At 52.5% G+C, this 8,102-nt stretch overlaps 3 protein-coding genes across 6 annotated transcripts in view; 1 reads left to right on the forward strand and 2 right to left on the reverse strand.

The window, feature by feature from the left end:
• IFT172 (intraflagellar transport 172) overlaps window positions 1-2,396 on the forward strand; it is a 41,960-nt gene extending 39,564 nt beyond the window's left edge. The window contains exons 43-48 of one of the 2 annotated variants that reach the window (XM_027113550.1): window positions 729-824; window positions 1,044-1,103; window positions 1,179-1,277; window positions 1,596-1,749; window positions 1,955-2,046; window positions 2,256-2,396. In XM_027113550.1, coding sequence (XP_026969351.1) covers window positions 729-824; window positions 1,044-1,103; window positions 1,179-1,277; window positions 1,596-1,749; window positions 1,955-2,046; window positions 2,256-2,345 — 591 coding nt within the window. In that variant the 3' untranslated portion in view covers window positions 2,346-2,396. The remainder of the gene's footprint in view (window positions 1-728; window positions 825-1,043; window positions 1,104-1,178; window positions 1,278-1,595; window positions 1,750-1,954; window positions 2,047-2,255) is intronic. The other variant, XM_027113551.1, reaches the window with a different exon arrangement.
• Window positions 2,397-2,469: 73 nt separating this feature from the next.
• Window positions 2,470-4,202, reverse strand: KRTCAP3 (keratinocyte associated protein 3). 2 transcript variants are annotated; one of them, XM_027113555.1, is made up of 7 exons: window positions 4,009-4,199; window positions 3,669-3,853; window positions 3,534-3,593; window positions 3,160-3,366; window positions 2,901-3,035; window positions 2,686-2,799; window positions 2,470-2,563 (listed from the first exon to the last, which is right to left on the reverse strand). In XM_027113555.1, the coding sequence occupies exons 1-6, from the start codon at window positions 4,037-4,039 to the stop codon at window positions 2,725-2,727; spliced, it is 693 nt and encodes a 230-aa protein (XP_026969356.1). In that variant the 5' UTR covers window positions 4,040-4,199; the 3' UTR covers window positions 2,470-2,563; window positions 2,686-2,724. The 2 variants fall into 2 exon arrangements, with proteins under 2 accessions (XP_026969356.1, XP_026969355.1); XM_027113554.1 differs by having other exon boundaries at window positions 3,534-3,853; window positions 4,009-4,202.
• Window positions 4,203-4,259: 57 nt separating this feature from the next.
• Window positions 4,260-8,102, reverse strand: part of NRBP1 (nuclear receptor binding protein 1) — a 10,990-nt gene continuing 7,147 nt past the window's right edge. Inside the window, exons 11-18 of one of the 2 annotated variants that reach the window (XM_027113552.1) lie at window positions 6,363-6,495; window positions 6,057-6,162; window positions 5,858-5,908; window positions 5,624-5,759; window positions 5,366-5,419; window positions 5,215-5,278; window positions 4,897-4,952; window positions 4,260-4,811 (exon numbers count right to left, since the gene is read on the reverse strand). In XM_027113552.1, coding sequence (XP_026969353.1) covers window positions 4,707-4,811; window positions 4,897-4,952; window positions 5,215-5,278; window positions 5,366-5,419; window positions 5,624-5,759; window positions 5,858-5,908; window positions 6,057-6,162; window positions 6,363-6,495 — 705 coding nt within the window. In that variant the 3' untranslated portion in view covers window positions 4,260-4,706. The remainder of the gene's footprint in view (window positions 4,812-4,896; window positions 4,953-5,214; window positions 5,279-5,365; window positions 5,420-5,623; window positions 5,760-5,857; window positions 5,909-6,056; window positions 6,163-6,362; window positions 6,496-8,102) is intronic. The other variant, XM_027113553.1, reaches the window with a different exon arrangement.

Below are 8,102 nucleotides of genomic sequence, written 5' to 3' on the forward strand. Positions count from 1 at the left end.
GAGCTCTCAGTCTTATAGACACATCTTCAAATGTATGAAGTTGAATGAATTCAAGTTCTGGACGGTCTCAAGCTTGGCCCACTGCTCTCCTAGTTTCTCTTTACCCTTGCTGAGATGGTTTTCTTTGTATTCCTCTGACCTTCTTAGGGCTCTGTGCCCACACAGCTCCAGCCTCATTACGCTCAAACATTCAAATTCCATGATTTCTGCATTGACCTCTTATAATATATACATACCTTTGGCTTATCCATGATAGTATATTGTATATTTATTTCCTGGAGTTGGACAATAGAATTCTAGAGGTGGGAGGAAATTTAGAAATAACCTAGGTCCAGTTCTCTTGCGCAGATGAAAAAACAACTAAGACCCAGGGGCTTCCCTGGTGGCGCAGCGGTTGAGAGTCCGCTTGCCGCTGCAGGGGACACGGGTTCGTGCCCTGGTCCAGGAAGATGCCACATGCCGCGGAGCGGCTAGGCCCGTGAACCATGGCCGCTGAGCCTGTGCGTCCGGAGCCTGTGCTCCGCAACGGGAGAGGCCACAACAGTGAGAGGCCCGCGTACCGCAAAAAAAAAAAAACCAAAAACTAAGACCCAGAACTGCATGACCCAGAGCAATTTGATATTGACTGTTGGTCTTCTGGTTCTATGGCTGCCTTAGTTATAAGATCATTGGTCTGGCAGCTCAGTCACATAGTGCCAGGATCATAGTGCTTTGACTTTAATCCATAGGAAACTGTGGCTGCCAGGCTTTCTGTTTCACTCTTACGTCACACCCAGCTACTACCTGCAGACAAGGCCTTCTATGAAGCAGGCATTGCTGCCAAGGTGAGCAATGGGGCCAAGCAAGGGCGGGGCCCAGGAGAGAAGGAAATCAAAAGTTGCAAAGTAGGAAATCCCAGCTGCTCAGGTAGAGCAGAGCTGAGCGTGGGGCTGACGTTATGGAGGAGGTCATTTTCCTGTATCTTCCTGGGTTCTCCCCCTGCATCCTGGAGAAACAGCCACGCCCATCTGCTCACTCCCACTTGCACCTTTTCTCTGGTGCAGGCAGTTGGCTGGGAGAACATGGCCTTCATCTTCCTCAACCGCTTTTTGGATCTGACCGATGTGAGTAGGGCAGTTGTGCCCAGAGGTTGGGAGGTTTTCCCTGTGCCTATCTCATGGCTGCCCACTCTGCCGCAGGCAATTGAAGAAGGGACTCTGGATGCCCTTGACCACTCTGACTTTCAGGATACAGACATTCCCTTTGAGGTGCCACTCCCAGCCAAGCAGCACGTCCCGGTAAGGGCACAGGATTGGAGAACAGGAGGCCTCAGGAGTGTGAGTGCACTAGAAAGGGAGGCCACTTTAGGATGGTCCTCCCAACACTTTGTAATGACATCAGTCAGCAAAGTCTCTGGAAGGGCCTCAGCCCTCACTGTTCGTTCAGTGAAAGTAGAAGCAGAGGAAAAAGCTAAGGCTGTGACTGTGACCGCCAATCCAAGGAGGATCGTTTGTGGGTGAAAGGTGGCACACAGGATGACGGCTCAGCAAACCCTCTACCCACCACCTTCCACTTGCCCTGCCCTGCCCTGCGTGAAGCTGCTCTGTCCTTCCCAGGAGGCTCAGAGAGAAGAGGTTCGAGACTGGGTGCTCACAATCTCAATGGACCAGCGGTTGGAGCAGGTTCTACCTCGGGATGAGCGCGGTGTCTATGAGGCTTCCCTGGTGGCGGCCAGCACTGGAGTTCGGGCACTGCCCTGCCTCATTACAGGTACAGAACCCTACAGCACCCCATATTCTGTGGTGGGTGGAAAGGAGGGAAAAACAGCAGGATCAAGAAACTGTTTTACTGTGATTCAGTAAAGGATGCAGAAGACAAGAACATCCTACTTTCTACCCCTAAATTGCTCTTCATTCTTCCCCCTCAATCCATCGCAAACTCCAGTTCATCTTTTTTTCTCCCCCCACCCCTCCAGGATACCCCATTCTGAGGAACAAAATTGAATTTAAGCGGCCAGGGAAGGCAGCTAACAAGGACAACTGGAATAAGTTCCTTATGGCCATCAAGGTTAGAGAGGAAGGCTTGAGAGATGGGGGTAGGGAGAACAGCGCTGAAGAACCCACCAGCAGCCGTGCAGGGTAGGGGAGGTGGTGTCAAGAGGGCAGGTGCAGGCCTGAACCCTGCTCCCCACACTGAGATGGAACAAGTTTTCTTTGTATCAGGAATGTTTTTCCCAGCGCTGCTGAGTTCCCCTCATGCTCTCTGTTTCCTCACAGACCTCCCACAGCCCTGTGTGCCAAGACGTACTGAAGTTCATCAGTCAGTGGTGCGGGGGACTGCCCAGCACCAGCTTCTCCTTTCAGTAACTGGTAGAGTTAGTAGGTTCCATCCCTCATTAAAGTCTTGTAAGTAACTGAGACCACTGTATTCTTTGATCAAGTTCACGCCCAACACTAGCCCAGCGCCCCTTTCCCCCAAAAGGAATCATAATCAAGTAGAAGTTCTTTTATTACAACTGTTATTATATAAACATATCCTAAGGGTCAGTGGAAGATCCTTGTGGACTGAGCCTCCGGATCAGCACCTGCTTGACAGAAGGAAGAGCCTGTGTCAGAGGGCAAGCAGCATAGCAAAGGACCCAACCCAGTTCTAAGAGTGGTCCCTGCCACCACCCTTTCCCAGGCCACAATCCTCCTGGCCCATTACCTGTCCCTAAACCCAACTTTTCTGTGATATCCGGATTTCTCAAGTTTGATCCAGTAGGTGCTCATTTTCCTGCCTCTTACATTTAGGAAGTTCAAGCTCTGTCAGTTCCTCCAGCTACAGAAGAGGGTGGGGTTAGTACTCCAGCCCTGTATATAATTCAGCATCTTTACAACACATTCTGTGTTGAATGAACCCTTCCTGTGCATCTTCCTTACCTGCTCCTGTAGCCCTTCCTTCCTACAGGGCCCAACCCCACGTAGGGTGAGCGCAGCCACACAGCAGTAACCAGATAGAGCAGCCTCAGCTACAGACATGAGCAAAGAAGGGATCCAGAGAGCCAAGGCTGTATCCTAAAAGGTGAAGGAAGAGGGGGGAGGCTAGAGGAAGCAGGGCAGGAGTGGCAAGTAGGGGCGATTAAAGGGCAGGACCAAGGCTTTGTGGACCGCGAAAAGGCTGGGAAGAGAATGGACTCACATAGATTCTTGTGGGGTCAAAGGGGCAGTCACTGTGTCCAGACCCCTGGTCCAGTGGTAACAAAGGATCCAGCAGTCCTGGATGGCAGTCAGCAATAAGACGGCGGCCGCCGTTGGCCACAGTGAATGACACAGCAAGGAGGAGGCCCAGGGAGCAGGCAGCAGACAAGAGAAGGTTCACCAGAGCTAGTGCCAGCAGGGCCCAGTGCTGGCAGGGGCAGAAGGTCAAGGTGAGCAGCCTGGGGGTGGCTGCCTCTCCCACTGACACCTAGGTTACTCCATCTGGGGCTCCTCCTCCCACCAGAGATGAAGCTGAGCCAGCCCCCATTTCCCTGACTCCTGGCCTCCTCATTAAAGCTCCAGAAATCCCCTCACCAGTCGTGGGCGAAGAAGGTTCCTGGATGCCAAAAGGGCCACAAGTCCCACGGAAACGCTCTGGAAGAAACAAAACCTGAGGCCCGCGCCGCTCTCCAGCGCCAACCGCCCGCCCCACGGCCCGGCCCCGCTCACCAGCAGCCCGGAGCCCACGGAGATGACATTGGCGGTGGTGTACTCCGAGGTGACGGCGCCGCGGGGATTGGCCACGTGCCGCAGGACGGTGCCATGCAGCACGGCCCCCAGCAGCAGGTTCACGTGGCCCACCAGCAACAGCGCCAGGCCCACGTGCATGAGCCGCCGGGGCCCCCTGGCCGCGTCTGCAAAGCACGGGGGGAGGGGCAGGCCTGAGCGGGAGAGGAGACGGCCGAGTCGGCGGAGGCCCCTCGCTGCCGCCCCCACTAGGCCACGGGGCGTAGGGCGGGTCCAGGGTGGGCGCTCAGGGGAGAACGCGACCAGAGGGGCCAGAAATTACCGAAAACGCAGAGGCGGCAACGGCACTTCATCGGTTCCTCAACGCTGGCCGGCTGCGGGGCAGCTCTACCTGCCCTGGCCCCGCCCTCGCTCCCCGGCCAGTTCCGCTCTCCCTGAGCACCTGCAGCCCAACCTCCGCGCCGCCTGGCGGGAGAGGCAGGCGCGCGCGCCCACACACACCCACACCCATTCTCTCACACACACACACACACACAGACACCCACCCACACCCACACACCCACACGACGCGCGTAGCAAAAAGTAGACTTTTATTACAGCAGCAACTGAGGCGAATCGAATGGCCCCCCGGGGCCACCCCTGCAGCACCACCCTTCTCTCCCGCCCCGTCCGCCCCAGCGGGATTGTAGAATTCAGCTCCCAGCGCCCGTGGGCTTCCTTTCCACACAGGCTGGGCGGGAGCCAGCAGATCAGCTACTAGCCCCCGACTAGAAGGCGGCTGCTGAGAAGGCCCAGGCCCACGTCTGTGCAAAACAAGTAAACAAAGTGCAGAGGGATGGAAGAGAAGGGGAGGGGTGGGTAGGGTGATGCTCAGAACCGGGGAGCCCCAAAGCCCTCCTGAATAATAAAGGAGAGAGGGGCTTCACAGGGTAATACTGTCTGGGGGGAAGGGGCAGGAAGGCTGTAGCACATGTCGTAGCACAGCCACAGCTCAGATTAGGGGCTGGGCCCGAGTGAGCTCTAAGAGGAGACGGTGACAGCGGCTGAGTTGAGGGTGCTGTTCCTGGCAAAATTGAACTTGCTCAGGGTCTCCTCCAGCAGAGAAGTCAGTCGCGTCTGGTCCGCCTAAAGGGGAGGAGCTCAGTGAGACCAGGCGGAGGAGAGCGGGGGCAGCCGGGGCAGCGGGGGCGGCAGGAGGCAGAAACCTCACCTCGCTAATGAAGCCCAGCTGCACCAGCTCCGCCGCCAACTCGGGGATGTTCTCATCTGACAGAGAAACAGGAGAGGGTGAGTACAGTACAGCAGCGAGGGGCACAGGGCCCTTGGAACAGCCCCAGTCAGGTGACCCTGGCTGGGAAAGAATGACACAAGCAAAACTGTCAGATCCACCCTCCAATTTTAGGGGCGACGATATTCATTCTATGTGAGTCAATGTGTTACTGCCCTGTCACCTTACCCACCCCTGAATATGTCCCTCACAGATAAGGCTCATAGACTCTCCATCCTCTGAGGGAAAGGAGAGACTCACTTGGCATCAGGTCACAGCTCAGGTGCCGGTTCAGTTTGTCCTCCAGCTTCAGCAGAAGCGTCAGCTGGAGAGTAGGACAGTCAGAAAATGAGGCTCCCCTTCCCCACCCTCTGGCCACCCAGCCCTATGCAGCCCTGGCCCTGAGCCTTACATGGTGTTTGACGCCCTCCTCCACCGACTCGATGTTGCACTGCATCAGCACCACCTAGGGAGAGGGGACAGAGAGGGTCACTAGAGTAGGGACCAGTGAGCAAAAAACCCCCAAGAGCTGGAAGCCTTTCCAGCCCACGGGACATGAACGCCAGGGAGCAGAAACACATTCTTCTCTCTAAAGGACAAAGCCTTATCTGAGATGTCCTCTCTCCCTTCCACCACGACCACAGACACAGCCACACCCACACAGCCCCACCTTGCGGGTCTCCACCTCAGCGGGTTCAGGTGTTGGAGTCTTGACAGAAGGCGGCACCACAGGTGATGTCACCTCCTCCTGCTGTGGCTGCTGGGGCCGAGGCAGCCCAAAGGCCGTCAGGGGGTAGATCCCGTTCCTAAGTGCAGATCAGACAGGTCGCATGGGCTCCGTGGATGTCTTAGGACACCCACCCCTGCCTCCTCAAGGAAGCTTTTTTTCTCATTCTTCTCTCACCTGACATCTTCAAGGAATTTATCCAGTTCCAGAGCTGGTGACTGAGAGTACCTGGAGAAGAAAAGAGAAGGAAGATGGAAGGAAGGAAACGGGCAAAAACAGCAGATTCGACCACTCCCAGAGAATGGACAGTTGACAGAAACCTCAGGGTGGGAATGACCAATCTGTCCCTTTCAGAACCTCTCAGTTAGTTACTCACAATGTCTGAACTGGTTCTCTTCCTGGTCCTGCAGGGATTTCAGCCAGTACAGCACTGGTATCCATGTTTTTGGTGATCTCCTCCAGAGCATTCTCTGGGATCATGTCTGGAGGGCATGATGGAATGGGAAGTTATGGAAGGATAGTTCAGATTAATATCACAGAAGGCACAAGGGGTCCTGGGGGAGGGTGGGGGAGGAACGGAAAGAATCCCTTTGGAAGTAGAAGAGGAAAGGAAACATGCCAGTGAGAGTTACAAGGCTCCAGAATGGAAAAACAAATTCCTAGGAGGGTCAAGAGGACTCACGCTGGTGTCCCACAATGCAGTGGGCAGCAAGGAGTTTGAGCGAGGGCACTTCAAACAGTGCTGGGTGGAACAGAAGTTCTCTGGCTGTTGGTCTGCGAGCGGGTTCAGACTGCAGGCACTTTTGAATGAACTCCTAGAAAGGGGAACAAGGGAGTGGAGCAGGCATCTGGCAAGCACTCCACTGTGTTCGTCTCTCTCTCTCACATTGTATCTAGTACAAGGCTGTGTGCATACTAGGTGCTCAGCACTGGCTGAGGGAACAAATTGCTAATGTTTATGAAAGGACTTCGAAAACTGTAAGGTATTATATGAAAGGTATCATTCACTGTCTTTCTGGTTTTCATTATTTTTCTGCTCCCCAATCGCAAGCTTTTTTTCTTTACTGTTCAAACTTATGATTTCTTTTTTCTTATTTTCTCTCTCTCTGCTTTATTAGCCCACTCACTGCCTACCTTCTCCAACCCTCACCAAATTTACCTCTCTCTTACCAAACTCACCCACTGTGGTCAATAATAGTTACCATCTTTTTATTTCCCAAGCCTACCACCACAATTTCCTTTGTCCACTACATCATTTATTAAATTCACTGGATTTCCCCATGCTCCCTCTAACCCCACAGGTCCCATGACAGTTAACCTGCTCTCCTCCTTTCAATCTGGAAGGCCAACAAGGCCATATACCTAATCTCTTACTTGAACAGCCCACCCTGACACTGAACCAGAAACTTATTCCACACTAGCCTCAAGACTTCCCACTAATCTTCCTTCTCTTCTCTCTTCCCCCACCCTTTTTATTGAATTTTTGAATTTTATTTTATTTTTTTATACAGCAGGTTCTTATTAGTTATCCATTTTATACATATTATCCTCCTCCCTTTTATAAGCATCTAATGAGTTACAAACTAACCTTGTTTGGACCTTCCTGTCCAGACCCTACTTACTATAGTCTACTTCCTGATTCATAACCCCTATATCCTTTTTTTTTTTTAATTTTTCCATTTTTTGTTTTGTGCTTTATTTGGTTGTGCCAGGTCTTAGTTGCGGCATGTGAACTCCTAGTTGCGGCATGCATGTGGGATCTAGTTCCCTGACCAGGGATCGAACCTGGGCCCCCTGCATTGGGAGCACAGAATCTTAACCACTGTGCCACCAGGGAAGTCCCGCCCTATATCCTTTAAATCTTAGCTCATTTATTTCAGGGCACTTTCCCTAACTAAAACTATATAAATATAAAACCCCAAATAACTGGTTTGAGTAATTCAAACTGATTGATTTGTTCAAAAATATCAAGATGGTTGGGACTTCCCTGGTGGTCCAGTGGCTAAGGCTCCGCACTCCCAATGCAGGGAGCCCGGGTTTGATCGCTGGTCAGGGAACTAGATCCCACAGGCCACAACTAAGAGTTTGCGTGCCGCAACTAAAGATCCCGCATGACGCAACGAAGATCCTGCAAGCAGCAATGAAGATTCCCACGTGCCGAAACTAAGACCCGGCACAGCCAAATAAATAAATAATAAATAAATAAATAAACAAAAGGGTGTGTGCCAATAATGGTCATGCCTGTATGAAAGAAAAATACATACCAAGATGGCTGTCTGAGAGTGTATACCAATTACCTGAGGTAACCATCAAAGTAGTTTGCCTCCACATAGACAAACCTAAGTTAACACACAAACTTTAGTCCCAATATTACCCATCTTCTTTTTTTTTTTTTTTTTTTTTGGGGTTCTTGGGCCTCTCA

Source organism: Aethalodelphis obliquidens, unplaced genomic scaffold (assembly GCF_003676395.1).
Source record: "Aethalodelphis obliquidens isolate GAN/ISIS:26980383/991018 unplaced genomic scaffold, ASM367639v1 scaffold12, whole genome shotgun sequence".
In the NCBI taxonomy this organism is placed as follows: Eukaryota; Metazoa; Chordata; class Mammalia; order Artiodactyla; family Delphinidae; genus Aethalodelphis; species Aethalodelphis obliquidens.

Coding starts and splice junctions, on each gene's coding strand:
- KRTCAP3 (XM_027113554.1), bottom strand. CDS start 4,039: ATGAAGTGCCGTTGCCGCCTCTGCGTTTTCG. Junction 3,367..3,533: donor ACCTTCTTCGCCCACGACTG/GTGAGGGGATTT, acceptor TGCCCCTGCCAG/CACTGGGCCCTGCTGGCACT. Junction 3,036..3,159: donor TTGACCCCACAAGAATCTAT/GTGAGTCCATTC, acceptor TTCACCTTTTAG/GATACAGCCTTGGCTCTCTG.